The sequence below is a fragment of the Schistocerca nitens genome, chromosome 9 (assembly GCF_023898315.1).
Source record: "Schistocerca nitens isolate TAMUIC-IGC-003100 chromosome 9, iqSchNite1.1, whole genome shotgun sequence".
Lineage (NCBI taxonomy): Eukaryota > Metazoa > Arthropoda > Insecta > Orthoptera > Acrididae > Schistocerca > Schistocerca nitens.
The window spans coordinates 438,122,623-438,144,411 of record NC_064622.1 but is presented as its reverse complement, the minus strand read 5'-3'; the positions used below and the strand labels follow the sequence as shown (position 1 = coordinate 438,144,411).

The 21,789-nt window shown below is 42.6% G+C and overlaps 1 protein-coding gene across 1 annotated transcript in view; it reads right to left on the bottom strand.

Moving 5' to 3' along the window:
- LOC126203458 (fatty acid-binding protein, muscle-like) overlaps positions 1–17,779 on the bottom strand; it is a 31,991-nt gene extending 14,212 nt beyond the window's left edge. Inside the window, exon 1 of the mRNA XM_049937774.1 lies at positions 17,626–17,779. Within this exon, the coding sequence (XP_049793731.1) occupies positions 17,626–17,704 (79 nt within the window). The 5' untranslated portion in view covers positions 17,705–17,779. The remainder of the gene's footprint in view (positions 1–17,625) is intronic.
- Between the last annotated feature and the right edge of the window lie 4,010 nt (positions 17,780–21,789).

The following is a 21,789-nucleotide window of genomic DNA, read 5'->3' as shown; positions in this document are numbered from 1 at the left end:
TTCGAACGTGACACCAGCGTCCTATATACCGTCTCCTTTACAGGTGAATCCCTCGTTCCTAAAATTGTCCCAATAAACCGAAGTCGACCATTCGTCTTCGCTACCACAGTTCTCACACGCTCAATCCTTCTCATATCACTTTGCAGAGTTGACTGTGTCAAGCAGGTCACTAGTAAGTAATACAGTGTCTGAACATTACAAGTTTGATCTTTCTACACATTCGCCATTCATCGCACCAACTGGAAATTTTTTTTATGTCGTTTTGTATCTTCCTACAGTCACTCAACCTCGCCACCTCGCCGTAAACACGGCATCATCTGCAAGATAGAGGCCACCCTGTTCGCCATATCATTAATGTATGTAAAGAACAACAGCGATCACGTCACACTTCCCTGGGGCAGTCCTGACGATGCTCTTGTCTCTGATGAACACTAGCCGTCGAGGACAACATACTGGATTCTATTACTTAAGAACGAGCCACTCACGTATCTGTGAACTTATCCCATATCCTCGTATCTTCGTTAACAGCTTGCATTGGTGCTCCGTGTCACTTGCTTTCCGGAAATCTAGAAATATTGAGTCTCCTTTTTGCTCTTCGTCCATAGTTCGCAGGATGTCATGTGAGAAGACGGTAAGCTAAAGGAGCCCTTTTAACAATAATCAGTGCGCAGCGCTATGAAGGTATTTTGCAGAACCTGAGATGCGCCATAAAGTCAAAATGCCGAGGAACGCTGTCGGACGGAATCATCCCATTGTGCGATAATGCTCGCCCACGCAGACATGCGTGGAAATCAGTTTCAGAAGAAGTCCACGAGTAGGTGCGGTTGTGGATCCGCCAGCGTTCTACGAAACAGAAACTCTTTGAAAAGAGGACAGCCGATTTCCTTCCCCCTTCTTTCGTAATTGTACTCCCTCTCTAATGACCGCGCTGTCGACGGGACGATTAACTGCAATCTTCCTTCTTTCCATGCTTTATAGACAGGTGCTTCGTCAGTAAACTGCGTCATAGAACTTTCGACGTCTTCCACTATATCATTTATATGCAGGATGAGCCAGCTAAGACACTGAGGCTGACCAAATGTCCGTTAACATATGAAAATTAATGTAGGTGAAAAAATTGGTGCTTATGCTTGATATACCATGGGATTTTATTGAAAACAAAAACGAGTGCACAAACTGACCAATAGATGGCACTGGACAGCAACGCTTCATTGGCACCGCATAAGAATCGTGTATAAAGTGACCTGCAGTGAGAGAGGGAGTCTACACCTCCTTTCGCAACGCAACTTCTAACAGCTCCGCCTTGATATCTACCCCACCTACCAACCCTCACTTTACCTCCCCCCCTACCACTCCTCAGGGCTCCCTCTCCCCTCCTCCTCCCTTCCCCTGAGCGGATTTCCTTCCTACTCCACCTGCCCCCACCCTTCCAGTACACCCCTTCTGTGTCTCTCCGCTGCCTCCTAACTTGCTTTCGCTCTCCGTCTCACACCCCACCCGTCTCCTGCCCCTTGGAGGCCCCCTCCCCCCCCCGACCATTCTCTTCTTTTCATCCCACCCCCTCCAGCCTCCCTCCCATGCTGCACCATCCTCTTTCCCTTCTCCCAGGCCTCCACCCCCTTGGCAGGTTCCGCCCGTCAGCTTTTATTCTTTCGTGTGTGCTCCGTCTTTTACACTAGTTTTAAAGTGTCTTTGTTCTGGACTGTTATAATACCGTGGCCATCTTTTGTCTTGTGTGTGTGACTTCAGTGTATTGTAACGTATTACTATCTTTACGATGTTTCCCATCGAGCCATATACCTTATTTCGCATTTTTAGCTGCTACTCTCACACAAATAATGATAAAAATTCAGAAATTCAGGGTCGCCACCAGCCTAAGCCCTTCCTAACCATTTAGAACAAAACGGAGCTGGAAAATTATTAGTTTAATTACTTTAAAAATTTAATTACAAGTATGCAAATTTCTTTAAGTAGCCAGATAAATAGCACTCCATGTCGTTCACGAAGCAACTTGATTAATTCAGGATTGGAAATCGGAGTACGTGCGCAAGATCAACACCACAGAATTTATCTTTCACGCAGATTATTTATTGTATCTAACAAGGGAACCTCCCCATCGCACCCCCCTCAGATTTAGTTATAAATTGACGCAGTGGATAGGCCTTGAAAAACTGAACACAGATCAATCGAGAAAACAGGAAGAAGTTGTGTGAAACTATGAAAAAATAAGTAAAATATACAAAATGAGTAGTCCATGTGCAAGATAGGCAATATCAAGGAGAATGTGAGCTGAGGAGCGCCGTGGTCCCGTGGTTAGCGTGAGCAAATGCGGAACGAGAGATTCTTGGTTCGACTCCTCCCTCGCGTGAAAATTTTACTTTCTTTACTTTCTCAAAGTTACGATCTGTCCGTTCATTCATTGACGTCTCTGTTCACTGTAATAAGTTTAGTGTCTGTGTTTTGCGACCGCACCGCAAAACCGTGCGATTAGTAGACGAAAGGACGTGCCTCTCCAATAGGAACCGAAAACATTTGATCGCAATGTCATAGGTCAAGCGATTCCTCCACAGGAAAACACGTCTGATATATTCTATACGACACTGGTGACGGCATGTGCGTCACATGTTGGCGAATGGGTAAAAAGATTCTTCTACCTTGCGCGATTTAGGTTTTCTTGTGGATGTGATAATCACTCCCAAAAAAGTGATGAAAACAAAGAGTTTGTCACATAAACTGCAACAAATGAATGCAACAGTTTCACAGTCGCACTGTTTTCCCTGTGCTCTGTCAAAACATATGTTTTTTACGTTTTCAAAGGTTTCCGTGTGTAGACCGTCAAATCCTGCAGATGTCCAAGCAAATCTAAACATGTCCTGGAATTTTGGAGAGCGAAGTTGATTATGTGTGAGTGCCTGAACCTTAATAATTGTCTGAAAATAAAAAATTAAACTTTTCACTCGAGAGAAGATTTGAATCAAAGACCTCTCGTTCTGCAGTTGCTCACGCTAACCACGGGACCATGGCGCTCGCAAGCTGACACACTCCTACATGTTGCCTACCTTGCGCATGGTCTACTCAGTTTGTATATTTTGCTTATTTTTTTCATAGTTCTACACAACTTCTTCCTGTTTTCTCGATTGATCTGTGTTCAGTTTTTCAAGGCCTATCCATGTGCCAACTTATAACTAAATCTGAGGGGGGGTGCGATGGGGAGGTTCCCTTGTAAGTATTTGGTTGCACATCCTAACTACACATAACTGGTGCCTGACTAGAAATATTTAAGTAAGAATTACGTGAGAATGAAACAGAGCACAATTTAACTACAGCAAGAAGAAACACAGAAAACGGGGGTGGGAGACAATGATACTATCATCTCCTTTGCATTCATACCATAAAAATATCTCAGTGAGATTCGCATTACGTTTCTACGCATGCACTATTCTGGACAGAGGTTTAATCAATGCACGAGGTTGTCTGATAATTATTAAACATACTAACTGCGTCTGCTGCTTGAAAACGGCCGAACTAGAGCACGTGGTGCATTCCGAATCAACTGTTCAGCTGCTTTGTATAAAGCGCACGAAAGAACAGATATTCTTGGAGAAATATACATAGTCATTATTATTATTATTATTATTACTATTATTATTATTCTTGATTGTTATAATTAATTTTTGATTGTTATAATTATCATTGTACTTCGTTTATAATCTCTATTTTTTTTCTTAACATTAATACTGTATAACATGTAATATGTCCTTAATGTTCTGTAGAAACTGAAATTTGTTGAATCTGAGTATGCCTGGTTAGGTGTAAGAGAGGGCCTGAAGGCCCTAATCTTGCCAGGTAAAATAAATGCATAAATAAATAAATAAATAAATAAATTATAGGTCATTAAACAAGCAACCTGTTAAAATAAAGCCTATTGCGGTGCCGTGGTGGACCAGATGGGTCATTGATTACCAAACACGTGGCACAAAATCGACACACAAAGACAAAAGCAACTTCCACAAAATATAAGATTAAAAATCATACTCGCTTCGACACAGTATTACACTCACGTACGGTTGAAGTGATCCAACCAGTTTTTCCTAATCAGATTTACCGTTTGAAATTCTACTTCCACACTTTTAGATCAACCACCCAAAAATTGCCTATTTAAAGCAATATAATTATGGTACATTCGGAAAAATAACTCGCTTCACACGTTTCAGTTCAGCTGAAGTTCTTAAGTATTTCAACTGTTAAACTTAACGAAGTCCTAACTCAAGCTGCTTCGTATCACCTGAAACCCCCCTTACGAGCTACGATTCGTACTCACCAAGCGTTCACCGAAGAGTGCCGCCTTCTCTTTGGAGATTACTTATCTCCCCGTGCAGCGGAAGCTACCAGAGGGGTAGCCCTCCGTCACCAACCTCACACACAAAAACACCCTTTGGCTTAGATGGGTAAACCTCTCTGTTCAGGTATTCGAAACCTAAGTTGGTCATCCTGTGCTCTCCTTGAACGAGAAGCAACATCGTCTGCTCCCTGCAGACGATGACCAACTCAGCGTTTCCCACAAAACAAAACCGAAACCCCACATTAAAACACTCATATATTATTCAATATGCCTTGTTTGAGTGCTCAGTCTTTCTGGAAGAGTTCATGAATTGAGCTAAAATCAGGTAGTAAAGTGAATAAGTTGTACCGAATTCGACAAGCGTCTTATGAAACGACTTCACAGAGACGTTTCAGTATTTTATATGCTCCACAAATCGCCCACTGTGTTTTTTTAACTTTGTCGACTTTTCTAACTCTCCCACAATGAACGTCTCCATGCCAGTGTATATTTCAACCTTTTTTTCACCTATTATGTTCTTATGTCCCGTAGTGCATGTCTTCGCTGGTTTATATGTATAGTTGCCTCTTTTTTAACTTTAATGTCACTGGGCTGAAGAACGGCGGATTGTGCCACTGCCAGCCCTCCCCTGCCTATATGGAGCAGGGGAATGAAATCACAATAAAGAAAAAAAAGAAAGGGAGTCAGATTCGCCAGCGATAGCGGTGTGTTGGAAAAGGCGCAGATAGAGAAGTTTTACTATCAGAAAGGAGAATCCGCTATTGCAGCCTTACGACTCAGGTGTTGCTGTGAAGAAGATGATTATAAAGATGGAAGCCACGGGTTGTTTAGACGATCGTCAAAGTAGTAGGCGACCAGACACAAGTGCTATAGCTGCTCGGACAGTTCGGGAGGAAATGGAAACATTAGCGGTTTCATATCTACATGGTGAAGTCGCACATCACACCAGAGAAGTAAGGTGTACCCTCCAATGCTATCCATACCACATCCGCATCATTATGAACATTTCGCCACCGAATTTGTGACTTCGAGAGCTCTTGTGGTGTAGGCACTTCGAAAAATGGGGAAAGATTACGAATGGTTGTCTAACGTGTTGCGGACTGACAAAGCCCATTTCACACTCCGAGGGTGTGTCAATACGCACAACTGCAGAATATGAGCTACCTATCTTAGAACTATCGTGGAAACCCCACTGCATGATGAAAAAATCACGGTCTGGTGTGGTTATACCACGCCAGTCGTAATCCGATCCTTTTTCTTCGAAGATGTGCGGTGTGTTGCTTTTCAAACTGGCAGCATGACAGGTACGAGGTACGCCGATATGTTACAGGATCGCATCATCCCTAGTCTGGCTGATAAACACCTGCAGGATGGCACTCCAAACCCCTTTGCTACACGTGTGAAAGATCCCTTGCACACATCGTTTGGTAAGGGTCGTATGCTGAGCCACCATTTCCCGTCATACTTGGCCTCCCAGGTCCCCAGGCCTCAATCCGTGCGATTATTCATTGTGGGGTTACCTGAAGTTTCAAGTCCACCGCGACCGTCTGACCTAATTAGAAATGCTAAAAGACAAAATCCGACGATAGCTTCTCACCAGATCTATTGATATGCTTTACAGTGCTGCTCACATCTCTACTACAGGTACTGTTGAATGATGGACAACATCTTGAGTATTTGTTGTAAAGAACATTGTCTTTCCTAAAAATAAATTGTTATACTAATTATTGCTTTTTTTATCATATTAAGCGCCATCTGTTGGTATCATTTTGTACACATTTTTGTTTCAATAAAACCCCATGTCATTTAAAGTATGTGTGTCAATTTTTACTCTCTACCTCCATTATCTCGTATTTTCGAGATGCCTCTTAGTGACATTTGCGTTGAATGTTACTGCTGCTAAAATGTTATTTTCACTCATCTTTTTCCTTGGCATATTTTATTCTCCGCACTTCCAATTTCTAGAACTTTTTATATGTTTGCGAAGACAGCTTACGAGTGCATGGTTCGATGTGGATACTCTTCAGCATACAACCGCACCGCTGCTGTAATAGTTTGGCAAAATTCTCCATAAACAATACTGACTGTTAAGAGTGTCATACATATTGCGAATTTCTCAATAGTTTTACGAGCAAGTATCTGATTGATACAACAGTAGAATACAGACTAATGGGCTTCAAGCGCACAAGTAAACACAAGAAGTATACCAGAGTTACGAATTTGCTTACATTTAGCATAATAGGGCAGATGTTTGTGGACCCTCTTACCATCACAATAGGAAAGAGGTTTGCGGCACAGTTATCTTGATACTGTTCGATCAAGTCCCGCGCTTGTAATGCTGATGAAGTTCTTTTTGAAGCTTCTTTGAAATGCTACAGGAAAGAGTAACCCCATATAGTTCCATTAGAAACATACAAAATCGGTTTCATAATCTGGCGCCAACAAACGATAAAAATCCTTGCCACCGTCAGGAAATTCGCCATACTGTTCGCTAAAGCTTAGCGAAAACCACACCTCGATATATTTATCCGTTCTGCATGTACCTGGGGTAGCCTGTCTTAGCTGCCTCATCTTCTATTCAGTTAACAGTGATGGTCCTATCATACTTCCTAGGGGTACTCCTGAAATTACTATGTTTTTAAGAGCGACGCATTGAACTATGCTGTATGTGGTCAGATACTCGCCCTCGTTTTTTTTTTGTTTTTTTGTTTTTTTTTCACTAGTCGACAGAACAGAACTGTAGCAAAAGCCTACCTAGTCACGGCAGCAACGGGTGTTGATGTTATGGCGCTTTGGATCTCATGGACGAAGAGAACCAGATGAGTTTCGCAAGATCTCTTTTTAGGAACCCGTGTTGATTTTCATAGATGAGATTTCCGTTCTTCAAAAATGTCATTACATGTGAGCTGAAAACATATTCCATAATTCTCTAACAAACTGACGTCACCCGGTGCTTCGACCCTTTTTGAGAACGGGAATGACCTTCCTTTTGTTTTCAGTCGATGAACACCCTTAACTACTACACCGGCCTACTGCTAGAAGTGAAGTGAGTTCTTCTACATAATAACTGTAGAATCTTACAGATATCTCATCCGTTCTAGAAGCCATTCCACTATTAAGCACCTGCAGTTGCTCTTCTCCATGATCACATGTCTCAATACCTGCTATTTCGGTGTTGGCGCAATGATTGAAGGAATAAATTATTTTACAATATGTTCAGGATTAGCTACGGAAGAACGAATTCAGCATTTCGGCCTTTTACCTGTCATCTTTAGTTTCGGTGTTAGCATGGTCACAGTGTATCTGAATAAACGATTTCAGTCCGCTTACTGATTTTCGTTGTCCAAAACCTCCAGGGTTTTCCCTTAGATCGGTTGGTAACATTTTAATTTCAATAATCTCTGAAAGTTTCTCATCTTGCTCCCCATATACTAATGTTTGATTCGTGCTGCTTTTCTTATCAGTTAGGTTTTGACTTAACTTAAATCTATGATGAAGGTTCTTTGACTTCGTAGCAACTTTATAAAACGGCTATTGGACAATAGTGGGTCTTAACCAATTCCAACGGAGGCGGACCGCCCCTCCTTGGGTGATGAAGCTACAGGCACTCTTCCCGCGTTTAAATCACGAGAAAACGAAATAAAAGATCTAAAGTGTCACCCTTGATGCTAGAGACTCTAATCAAGCTTCGATTTCACTTCTCGTCAGACTAAAACAGAGACTGTCACTTTGGTGGAGTGAACATTCTTCCCTTCCTGAGTAGTTATTCCGCTTGCCAGACGGTCTTTACATACGTGCACTTACGATGCCTGCTATGCTCTAAACAGCTACAAAAAATGCAGAAAGCTAAATATTGCTCCTCAAGTATGGGAATTCCGGTGCACATATCAAGCAAACAATTGATTATTTTCATCATGGCAGCGTCAACAGCAACAGTTACGAAATTGTCTCGAATGAAAAACAGCCCACAGTTGCACAAATTATTTTTATTTTAAACCTTGAGCATGGTTACTGCTACAATAATATATCCTTCTTCAGAAGTCATACACGTGTAATAAATGAAAAATGTCGCTCGGCTGACACTTGTCATTTATTAGTGTGTATGACTTCTGAAGAAGGCTATATTATTATAGCAGAAACCATGGTCAAGGTTTAAAATAAACATAGTTTGTGCAACTGTGGGCTGTTTTTCATTCGAGACAAATAATTGATCTTTTTAATTCGTCCATAAAATTTCGGGAGTGCAGCCGCATAATATTTATGTCTTTTCTTTCTAATATTTCGGCCGTCTTCAGAGAGAGCTGACTAAAGCTATAGAATGCTGCGGCACTATTTTCGTCGTTTTAAGCCGCACAAAATACAAGCGCGCGAAACGGTGATCGGCAGCAAAGAGTATGCATCAATTGAATCTGTGACTTCGCGGTCGATACATGCTGGGATATCGATGTGTCATAATGAAGTGCATTGCAGCGACCTCTTCGCGAGTTTGTTAAAGAAAGCGTCGGTTTGGACGATTTGTCTAGACTGAAGACGCTATCTTTGTTGAATAAATTCTTCTCCAAACAAACTTTAACTGAATCTTTCACCATCGAGTCCCAAAAAGTGAGATCGACGGTAGAATTTCGTCATTTTCACACCGAATATAGTAACAAGTATCGATGCAGTGCTCTGCCACATCCAATTTATTGGGCTGAAAGAGGCGAGTGCATCCACAGTGTTCCATGTATCCTTCCTGGACCGTATGAGTCGTCTGCCTGATATACGAAGGGCTGCACTGGCAAGGGATCCAGTAAACATCAGCATTTTGAAGCATCAAGCCATCTTTGACAGAACGCTGAAGCGCTGCTGTCTTCGATGGAGAACACAAAATCACTTGCTTTTGCCAGGACCCAACCTATTTTTAACGACAGCTTTTCTAGTCAGACGAGTGTTAGCACGTAAGATTGTGCATATATGACAGATGTAAACAAGCACTATTTTGTGCATAAAGGACGTCGTCTCCATATGATAATTTTTTCAGCTGTTGAATTAACCTGTATGTTTAAAAAGTCACTTTTCATCTTACTATAAGAGTTCTCCTGTGTTAGCATTATGATAGTGTGCAATCACACTACTGAAAATCTTCATAGGGTAAAAATTTGCGAGTATCGGCCTTCATCCGAATTTCCACTTGGCCCATTCTTGCCTGGGTGTAATTTTATACGTTTGACTCCTCATTTCATGAGATGATTATTTACCCATGGGTCGATTGTCTGAATATACCTTTAAATACAGGCGAAACGAGTCGTAAAAGAAGAACTATAGTAATGGCCATTAAAATTCCTACACCAAGAAGAAATGCAGATGATAAACGTGTACTCATTGGAAAATATATTACATTAGAAATGACATGTGATTACATTTTCACGCAATTTGGGTGCATAGATCCTGACAAATCAGTACCCAGAACAACCACCTCTGGCCGTAATAACGGCCTTGATACGCCTGGGCATTGAGTCAGACAGAGCTTGGATGGCGTGTACAGCTACAGCTGCCCATGCAGCTTCAACACGATACCACAGTTCATCAAGAGTAGTGGCTGGCGTATTGTGACGAGCCAGTTGCTCAGCCACCATTGACCAGACGTTATCAATTGGTGAGAGGTCTGGAGAATGATCTGGCCAGGGCAGCAGTCGAACATTTTCGGTATCCAGAAAGGCCCGTACAGGACCTGCAACATGCGGTCGTGCATTATCCTGCTGAAATGCAGGGTTTCGCAGGGATCGGATGAAGGGTATAGCCACGGGTCGTAACACATCTGAAATGTAACGTCCACTGTTCAAAGTGCCGTGAATGTGAACAAGAGGTGACCGAGACGTGTAACCAATGGCACCGCATACCATCACGTCGGCTGATGACGCCAGTATGGCGATGACGAATACACGCTTCCAATGTGCGTTCACCGAATTGTCGCGAAACACGAATGCGACCATCATGATGCTATAAACAGAACCTGAATTCATCCGAAAAAATTACGTTTTGATATTCGTGCACCCAGGTTCGTCGTCGAGTACACCATCGCAGGCGCAGCGGTCTGTGATGCAGCGTGAAGGGTAACCGCACCCATGGTCTCCGAGCTGATTGTCCATGCTGCTGCACACGTCGTCGAACTGTTCGTGCAGATGGTTGTTGTCTTGCAAACTTCCGCATCTGTTGACTCAGGGATAGAGACGTGGTTTCATGATCTGTTACAGCCATGCGGATAAGATTCCTGTCATCTCGACTGCAAGTGATACGAGGGCGTTGGGATCCAGCACGGCGTTCCGTATTACCCTCCTGAACGCACCGATTCCATATCCTGTTAACAATCATTGGACCTCGACCAACGCGAGCAGCAATGTCGCGATACGATAAACCGCAATCGCGATAGGCTACAATCCGACATTTATTAAAGTCGGAAACGTGATGATACGCATTTCTCCTCCTTACACGAGGCACCACAACAACGTTTCAGCAGGCAACGCTGGTCAACTACTATTTGTGTATGAGAAATCGGTTGGAAACTTTCCTCATGTCAGAACGTTGTAGGTGTCGCCACCGGCGGCAACCTTGTGTGAATGATCTGAAAAGCTAATCATTTGAATATCACAACATCTTCTTCCTGTCGGTTAAATTTCGCGTCTGTAGCACGTCATCTTCGTGGTGTAGCAATTTTAATGGCAAGCAGTGTAATAAAGCCATCTTTATTGCAACCACTATTGAATTCTCTCAGTACATAGAGGTTCGGGATGGTTTTCAAGCGAATCTTAGACCATTCTTCCCGCACGGTAGTCGCATGTTCAGGAAACAATTATGGCGATGGACCACGAAGAATGGGTAATACTGAGATTTTGTGACTGTGGTGGCCAGGAGAGTAGTGGAAATTCACTCTCGTGCTCACAAAACTAGTCCTGGACAATGCGAGCTGTCGTCTTCGAAAACATCATTATCATAGGGGAACAAACATTGCACCATTGGATAGACCTGATCAGCTTAAATGGTCACATAATCCTTGGCAGTAATGCAACCTTACCGAGAAACCTTGGGGCCCATGGAATACCACGATATGGCTGCCCAAATCATCACCCAACTCCTGCCATGTTTCTCTCTTGGAAGCAAGCAGTCTGCGTTGATGACTTGGGACGGCGTACGCCGGATATAAACTCGGCTAGAAGTTCGAAACAGTGTGAAACAAGGCTCATTCGGCCAAATAGCTTTCTTTCGTTGGTGCACAGTCCAGGTTTTATGGCTTCGGCACCGCGTTTTACTGTTATGGGCACTTACGTCACTGATGTGTGACTTTGAAATTCCAGCACGCCCTGCAATTCCCAGATTGTGGAGCTCCTTTCGTATTGTTTTGATACTGACAGGGTTCGCGAGTGCGACATTCAATACTGTACTGACTTCCGCAGCTACTGTCATCTTATTTTTTGTCACAGTCCTCTTCCATAACCGTCTATCATGGTCACTGAACGCACACAATCGTCCGCGCTGTGACTTAATGGAGTGTGTTATTCCGCTCTCCCTGTATGAGGTATGAATCTTCGATACAGTGCCTCTCGGAACGTCAGACACTTCGGCAATCCTGATTACGGAAACACCCACCATACGAGCCCCAACAATTTGCCCACATTTGAATGCACTAAGCTTCGACATAATGCATTCCCAACTATAGAGAACACTGTTGAGACCACGACTGACATAACGTAGTGAGGACATTGTACAAGAGCCGTTCGTGACCAAATACAACAGCGTCACTGCCGGGTTGCCTAGAACTGGCATTTAAGTCCGAGCATGTATGTGTTTCTCGCAGTGTTTCCAATACCTGCAATTCCGTATGAGTCAGCTTTCGATAAAGTGTAGCGTGCTAGCTTCAGTCGGTTCACTTTGAAGATGGCCGGAAAACATACGACTGAAACGTTACAAAAAGAAGAGATATAGTTTATACGGCTGCACTTCGGAAATTTAATGGATTAAATACGCCGCGAAAACATCAAGATACACAACTGATCTTTTTAATGGCCAAATGTGATAAAGCACCTCAGTAGGTACTTTCATTCATTTCTCATTTTCAAGCAAGCTAAGTTGTGTAGGATATACTTTACATTATTACACAGGCTGATTCAGCTGCCCCCACCACTGTCGTTTTAAGCAGCCCGGAATGTTGCAGCTGGGCTTTATGGGCCTGGCGCGAGATTTTCACGTTCTCTAACAAAAATGGTTCAAATGGCTCTGAGCACTCTGGGACTTAACATCTGAGGTCATCAGTCCCCTAGAACTTAGAACTATTTAAACTTAACTAACCTAAGGACATCACACACATCCATGCCCGAGGCAGGATTCGAACCTGCGACCGTAGCGGACGCGCGGTTCCAGACTGAAGCGCCTAGAACTGCTCGGCCACACCGGCCGGCTCACGTTCTCTCGCTCGCATGCGCGAACTATTAGTCTCACAGAAAAAAATGAACAGAATCTTTTTTGTAGAAAATTTAACGGAGTTAAATTTTGTACTGGGATACGTTTCCTCTGGCGGCCAACGTACAAAAGTGACCCTCAAACGCAGCACCAACCAACCCACAGTCTTCCCACAGCAGTGAGCATTTCTAGTATGTTGTTCGTGGCTCTCCACCTATACGAAATACTCCCGATATCTGAACTTTTTTGGTCTCTGTTGATTGGGCTATTACGCTTTGTTAACAATATTAATTTAGAGTTGCTCGAGAGGTTAATGAACGAAAAACGACTTCTCTAAACATTACGTACAATCTGACAATTCGATCCAAATACACTACTGGCCATTAAAATTGCTACACCACGAAGATGACGTGTTACAGACGTGAAATTTAACCGACAGGAAGAAGATGCTGTGATATGCAAATGATTAGCTTTTCAGAGCATTCACACAAGGTTGGCGCCGGTGACGTCACCTACAAAGTGCTGACATGAGGAAAGTTTCCAACCGATTTCTCATACACAAACAGCAATTGACCGGCGTTGCCTGGTGAAACGTTGTTTGATGCCTCGTGTAAGGAGGAGAAACGCATACCATCACGTTTCCGACTTTGATAAAGGCCGGATTGTAGCCTATCGCGATTGCGGTTTATCGTATGGCGACATTGCTGCTCGCGTTGGTCGAGATCCAGTGACTGTTAGCAGAATACGGAAACGGTGGGTTCAGCAGGGTAATACGAAACGCCGTCTGGATCCCAACGGCCTCGTACCACTAACAGTCGAGATGACAGGCATCTTATCCGCATGGCTGTAACGGATCGTGCAGCCACGTCTCGATCCCTGAGTCAACAGATGGGGACGTTTGCAAGACAACAACCATCTGCACGAACAGTTCGACAACGTTTGCAGCAGCACGGACTATTAGCTCGCAGACCATGGCTCCGGTTACCCTTGACGCTGCATCACAGACAGGAGCGCCTGCGATGGTGTACTCATCGACGAACCTGGGTGCACGAATGGCAAAATGTCATTTTTTCCTATGAATCCCGGTTCTGTTTACTGCTTCATGATGGTCACTTCCGTGTTTGGTGACATTGCGGTGAACGCACATCGGAAGCGTGTATTCGTCATCTCCATACTGGCATATCACCCGGCGTGATGGTATGGGGTGCCATTGGTTACACATCTCGGTCACCTCTTGTTCGCACTGACGGCACTTTGAACAGTGGACGTTACATTTCAGATGTGTTACGACCCGTGGCTCTACCCTTCATTCGATACGTGCTAATCCCTACATTTCAGCAGGATAATGCACGACCGCATGTTACAGGTCCTGTACGGGCCTTTCTGGATACAGAAAATGCTCGACTGCTGCCCTGGCCAGCACATTCTCCAGATCTCTCACCAACTGAAAACGTCTAGTCAATGGTGGCCGAGCAACTGGCTCGCCACAATATGCCAGTCACTACTCTTGATGAACTGTGGTATCGTGTTGAAGCTCATGGGCAGCTGTACCTGTACACGCCACCCAAGCTCTGTTTGACTTAATGCCCAGGCATATCATGGCCAGTAGTGTATAACCCTTACAAGCACAATTTTTCGTAGCCAGAAGGCCTGGAGAATACAACGACGTAATCGTTTATTTTATGCTGTTAAAATACACAAAATTGTTAGGTAAAATTTCCACAAACGTCAATTTTAGGATTTGTAATGCTCAACTAAGCTGGTGGCGTAGTAAGGTCAGTTAATGCAGACCAAAAAGGGTCGAAAGTAAGAAATAATTTGTGCATTCTGAAATATATGTACAGTAATAGGAGGGAGTGACATGAACACTTCCTGGTCCAAGTCTTTCCGGTCGATATCACTGGAGCTGTATTTCGAGTCAGCTTGGGGCTGAGTGTGGCAGCAGGAGTGCGTTTCAGTGTCATCTTTGTACATTTTTCTTGAATAACTCAAAAACTACGGCCTGTAGCGAAAACTTATCGCCGGCCGTTGTGGCCGAGCTATTCTAAGCGCTTCAGTCCGGAACCACGCTGCTGTTACAGTCGAAGTTTCGAATTCTGCCTCGGGCATGGATGTGTGTGATGTCCTTAGGTTAGTTAGGTTTAAGTACTAAATTCTAGGGGACTGATGACCTCAGATGTTAAGTCCCATAGTGCTCCAAGCCATTTGAACCATTTTCGAAAACATATCGAAGAACAAAAACTAACTACATTGTATTTCATACAAAGAGGCCCCGTTCATTATTTCTCTAGTACTAACAGTTTATGGGTAACGTGGAAGAGAATATGAAAATCTCGAGCGTAGTTTCCGCAATCTAAGGTAACATTGCGGGTTGCGTAAAACAACTGCGCTAGGAGTACCTGAATTACCCAGTAGAGCTAGCCACGATTAATTTAGTAATATTCTGTCCTCAGCTACACAGTAGCAACACAGACATTGTGTTTTTTGAATTTCAGAAGTATGTAACTTGCAAGTGCAATTCTGTATCATGCTTGTACGTTTATTTCTATAACAAATGAGCGTGCAGGTGACATGCACTACAAAAATAAGTGCAACAAGCTGTACAATAACGTACAGGTCATTCAGAAGACTCTATGCCACAAAATGAAAGTGAGTATAGTACACATTGAAGTAGGCTCTAAGGTAGTGAAACCAGTCTGGGCATTAAAAAAATAGTTGTTCGCGTAATAGGCGAATGCGAATCCCCGCATACTTGAAAGCATTAATTTCACTAGAACTAAATATTCTTATTTTTGTCCTTTACTGTCTATCGATTCCGAGCTTCCTACCTAAAAAGATTCCTGCATCATAATAACTAATGTCAAGTTTTTTTTCTATTTAGCTAACTACCTGGTAGAGGTCTTTCCGGTCGATGTCACTGGAGCTGCATTCCACGTCAGGAATAAATGACAGTAAAGCATACCAATACAGCCCAGGGTAGTGTTTTTGTCGGTGTTACTGGTTATCTACAACTACAGGATTACTCTGCAATTCGAAAGTAAATGCCTGGCAGAGGATTGATAGAACCACCTTAGCCTGTTTCTCTACCGTTCTTCTCTTGAACAGCGCTTAGGAAAATCGAACACTAAAATCTTTCCGTACGAGCTCTGATCTCTCTTATTTTATTACGATAACTTACGATGTTTCTTAATCGTACATCACTTGCCCATTCTGGCAAAAGCATAGCAAGCATCAGACGACTGGCCACTCCTTGTCTCTATAGGCTCTCTATGAGTTATGATCTTCTGGTGTCATTTGCTGTCGAAACGAAATAATTGTGGAATTTCTCTGCAAGAGTAACGACTAACTTTTCTGTTTTCAAATCTTGGGTCGTCCGACCATGCGTCCAGTGACAGTAAATGGCAATTACATCTATATTTTTTATAGCTATTTATTGTTATTCCACTTAGATTGTCTTCATGATGACTTTTATTTATGTTAAATTTGTAATTTCGTCTGTGTGTTTCCAAAGTGCCAATAGTTCAAATGGTTCAAATGGCTCTGAGCGCTATGGGACTCAACTGCTGAGGTCATTAGTCCCCTAGAACTTAGAACTAGTTAAACCTAACTAACCTAAGGACATCACAAACATCCATGCCCGAGGCAGGATTCGAACCTGCGACCGTAGCGGTCCTGCGGTTCCAGACTGCAGCGCCTTTAACCGCACGGCCACTTCGGCCGGCCGCCAATAGTTATACCAGTACATTTATCATAAGTAATCGTGAAAATTGTCGAATCCCTCCTTCATTATCAGCACCACATTTCAATTCACAGTGTTTCTACTTGATTGTCATTCGTAATAAGCCATCCTTTGGCTTCCTTAGTTACTAATTTCCTCCATTCACCGCTGTAAATTGTCAATGTTTACACTGAAGACCAGAATAAAATTGTCTTTTTTTAGCTCTGCTACTTTAGAATCCTGAAACTTCAGTTTTCGAAAGTGACTTTTGCTGTGTTTTTAATAAATTCCCACGAGTCGCTGTTTTCTTGGAGCGTAGCTCGCGACAAAGCTTCCTCGTGGGGGGGATACGTGACGTCAGTGTGACCTCACGCGACGCGAGCGCCACACTCCGCACGCGGCGCGTCAGTGGACTTCGTTAAAAGTCAGCAGCTTTGACGACCTGGCCATCTTGGATTCGATGTATCTGGGTGCACGTTACATATCACGGACGAGAAACGTAATACTAGCGCGTATTGGCTGTTTGGTACATAATCTGTTAAGTTTTTTTTTTTTTTAAGGAGGATGTGTGTTTTGTGCCCGAAAATATGAATGAAGAACAGACCTCTGTGCAGAATTCAACGATATAATTTCGTCGTGCGTTACCGGCTGTATCGTGGTATTAAGTTAGTGTTGTCTGTAAATACCGTCGGCAGCTGTTTTACACTGAAATTTTAGTGTAAATCCAATTGTCTCAGTACACATAAGAAATTGTAGAAATAATTTATCTTTTTTCCGTTAAGTAAATACTTTTTTACTACCGTTTCTTAAGGCATCTTTCTGTAACTTTATTAACAGTAGCATGTAATAGGTGCAAAATGCAAATGAAGCAACATAAAAGAAGTAAATACCGCACAGAACTGCAGATACTGGAGTGAAGCTAGACACTGACAATTACTCAAGATATGAAAACAGGTTGGTTATTGCTTATGAATGCAAAGAGAATGAGTTCGTAAAAGCCATTCCATTTACTCGATTAGTTTTGCCAGGAAAAATTAATGAAAAATCCAGGTGCAAGAAGTAGTTATTGAAAAACAGATGTGTATGCAGTTAGTAACAGTTTCACAGAGAATGAACCAATTTCGCCGTTTACCGATCGCTTTCATGTACTCATTGAAGTTTTCACTCTTCACTAGTTTGTACCTGCGACCTAGAAATTCTTCGAGATACATCTCTAGTATGTACACTTCGGCGACAAACTGCAAAACTCGACTGCGCGCGTACACGGTGAGAGAGCGACTGATGCCACAAACTTCCGGCCACTGACCTTGACACTCTCTCGTGGAGTAGCTTCGCGCCGGAGTGGCGGGGATAACTTGAGTGCACATTGGTAGACTTCAGAAGTGCTGAGCCGGAGTGTTCGACTTTACCGTCATAAAGGGCCGTTGCAATTCGTCGCCATGTAGCGCGATCTGTCGTCAATTATCTATCGCTGATCGCTCGTAATTCCCAAGCAGTCTGATGAATTGCAGGCGGCAGAATGAACAGTATGGAGATATAGGTACTTTACTGCGACTCATTTGTCCAGTTACTATTAATAATCGTGTACTTTTGCTTCATTTCGCAATGCCCACGTACAGTGGCGACTTCACGTTAGAATTTGTGGTTTTTTTAGAGGGCGCGAACCAGAAAGTAGGAAGAGAAATGAAGGCACACAATACAATAAAATTGCCATTTTTATGTAAATGACATAATCAATTAAGAAATAAATTTTATATGCGGCACACAAAATTCATTATATCCAGACAACTGATCGTTGCCCGTTCAAGTCTAGAAGTGTATGACAGTTCTGTAATGAATGAGAAAAAGATCTCTGTACTCCACATTCCAGGAGCAGAGGATGAGAGTGGAGGCGGTATGTGCTTCCTCTGCCAATCCCCCCCCCCCTTCGACCCCCCTACCTGCCCCTTACAGATGATTATGCATACTAGATTTCAGATGGCGATTTCGAATTGCTTCTGAAACAGCTAGACGCATTTTTAAAGATATTAACTTTTAAACAGAATGAGGTAATATTAAGGTGACATTTTCGGCGATATCTATGCTCCAACCATGCTATCGTTCTTTGTTATTTCATATAATCTAACGCTCCCTTGCAAGTAGAACTATAGCTCTTACAGATCCTGTGAACTATTATATCTGGTTAACAAGAAAAGAATAACAGCATAGTCGCTATTCTGTCCAATTACATATAAAATATCAGTGCCCAGTGCATTGTCCTCTACTCTTATTTGTTACCACCTGCCTGACACCTTCTTCCTAGTCATGATATCTTAAAATTCTCTTCTACATCTTCTGTCTCGAACACAATGACCTTCTATACGCCAATCATCTTGGATTCCGAAAATATTGTGCATACGAAACCAAACTTGAGCTTTTCTCAAATGACACCCTGAAAGCCATGGCTCAATCGAGTCAAGTGGATGCTGTATATCCAACCTTTCAGGAAATATTTGACTCAATACTACACCAACGTTTAGTAACAAAAGTGTGGTATATCAATAAAAATTTGTGATTAGATTGAGATTTCTTGGCAGGGAGGACGCAACATGTTGTCTTGCATGGAGAGTGATTGACAGAAGTAGAAATTACTTCAGGCGTTGGCGTAGTCTGCTGGGATCCTTGTTGTTCATGTTATATATCAATAGCCTTGTATACAATATTAACAGTGACCTCAGCTTTTGCTCATGATGCTGTAAGGGGAAGTCAAATGAATACTGGCGGACGGAATAAAACTGGCGAGGAACTGATAGAATAAGAAATGTAATTTCAGGTGCCATATCACAGCTGAGACAACTGAACAAGTCATGTTTCGCTGACGTCAGCATCAACACTTCCTTATCTCCAAGATCGTTCCTGGAATCATGACATTCCGCCACGTGACAAAGTTAAGGAGGAAGGGCCTCCCACCCTGCACCCTCCACCCCTCACCCCCCCCCCCCCACACACACACATATATACACACAGCATTCGTGGAAATGACACACGACTACTGTTCACATGCATATCATATTTTGCTAACACGAGAACTCCCACCCACTATGCGCTACACTTCCGCAAATCCGGCATGATGCACCTTGAGCTCCGCGCCCCGCTGCTCTGCAACTGTGTTTGCATTATTGTCTTCCAAAACGTTCTCATATTGGTAACTTCGATTTGAAGTTACACACCATTCGTCAAGGAATGTTGGAACGAGTAGATAGCGTATTTCTCTACACACAGTAAAAAACCAACATTTGTTGTAAAATATTAATAATGAAATAAGAATTCCTATTTGTTGATAATGAATCTTTTACCTTAAGTACTATCCCAAGAACTCTGAAAATGTAAATAAGGCAAATCCTCTTTCACAGTCTGTTTGCTCCTCGCACCAGCAGATGGATGTACAGGAGAAAACGAGTACCTAAAACCACCAGCAAATGGCTGCACTCTACGACTGACTTGCTGCAACTTCTAACTGCCATCAGTAGATGCCTGCACACTTAAAAACTACAGCAGAGCCGTAAATTAATTATTTACCACATGTAAGATGATAAATAATTTTAAAATGTTAAAAATTCTAGACAGTACAACAAATTGCGATGTTTTACAGTGACTATGCAGAACCTGATTCAGATTAATACATTAAAGGTTGCTGTGAGACTCAAATGAAGTAATGTGATGCTACAATATTGTGAAAAGTACACATACATTGTAAAATAAAGTTCAAGTTAATTTGCACATATACAAGTGTTTGGCAAATTAGTATCCAAAGTTATACAGTATGTACCCCAATGTTAATAATCGCTGACATTTGAGAATGTAGACCCAATAATTCGATGTTGTAAAATCAACCTAACTAGGCTTATAACAGCAGAAAAAATACATGTTGTCTAAAAATTTCAACACTAAGCAGGCAAACAGATAGGCTTCATGTGCTGTAACTCATTAGGTCTAATCTTGATGTGTGCCACAAAACAATACTTCCACATTTCAATTGTTCTGATGTACCACTTTAGGCAGCAGAAAGATAATGCATTGTGTTGACCACTAGAAGAATGTAAACGATGCTACTCACTGAAAAAAGCTCCTGTTACTTCAAATGACACAGGCCTACAGGAGACTATGTAGAATAACAGCAGTTTGCAAACAGAACTGCGGTGTTAAGGCTTCTAAAACATTTACAGACTGTATTTGCTACGAATATAAGTGGTCACAGTATTCTAAAATGTGTTGAAAAATGTAAAGTTTACGTTGCACAAGTTATTAAATACGTAACACGTGTATTCAGTCTGCCCAGGAGCACTTCGGGAACTTACAGACCGTAAAAATAAAATCTGTAATCAAGAACACTGCCGAAACACATGCACAACGCGACTGTTGTGTTACGAAGCGTAGCGATAAGGTGCTTTATATAAACAAACGAGAAAAACGACCAAACCGGAACCGCGCGACTGCTACGGTCGCAGATTCGAATCCTGCCCCGGGCATGGATGTGTGTGATGTCCTTAGGTTAGTTAGGTTTAAGTAGTTTTAAGTTCTAGGGGACTGATGACCACAGATGTTAAGTCCCATAGTGTTCAGAGCCATTTGAATCATTTTTGAAGACGACCAAAGAGAGTAGCAGTGAGAGATGTGGCCTTTCGAAAGACAGCGTCAGAGTCGATAGCTCGGGCAACATGTATAAAAATAAAATTATTCTCCGTATCGTACAAACATGTAGGTGTGAAACTTCCTGGCAGATTAAAACTGTGTGCCGGACCGAGACTCGAACTCGAGACCTTTGCCTTTCGCGGGCAAGTGCTCTACCATCTGAGCCACCAAGCACGACTTACGCCCCGTCCTTACAATTTTACTTCTGCCAGTTCTCGTCTCCTACCTTCCAAACTTTACAGAAGCTCTCCTGCAAATATTGCAGAATTAGCACTCCTGAAAGAAAGGATATTGCGGAGACACGGCTTAGCCACAGGTCCTGTGTCCTAAAGCATAGGTCACAGCCGGATAATATGTTATTCTACCAGCCCTTGATGCTGCTACAGCCGAAATATGCGCTTAATGTCAAGGACCCAACCACATGATTCATGTTTGCATTTTCCGAAAGAAAATTTCAAACAAACTGGCTGTAAATATTACAAGGTATGGTACCCAAACAATGCAGCGTGGCAGCATGACAGTGCCAGTTTGCAGAGGCGAAGATATTGAGAGAGTACAAATACTGTTTCACCTATTTTTCAGAAGGATTTTGTTATAACGTTACGCAACTTGTGCGAGACACCAG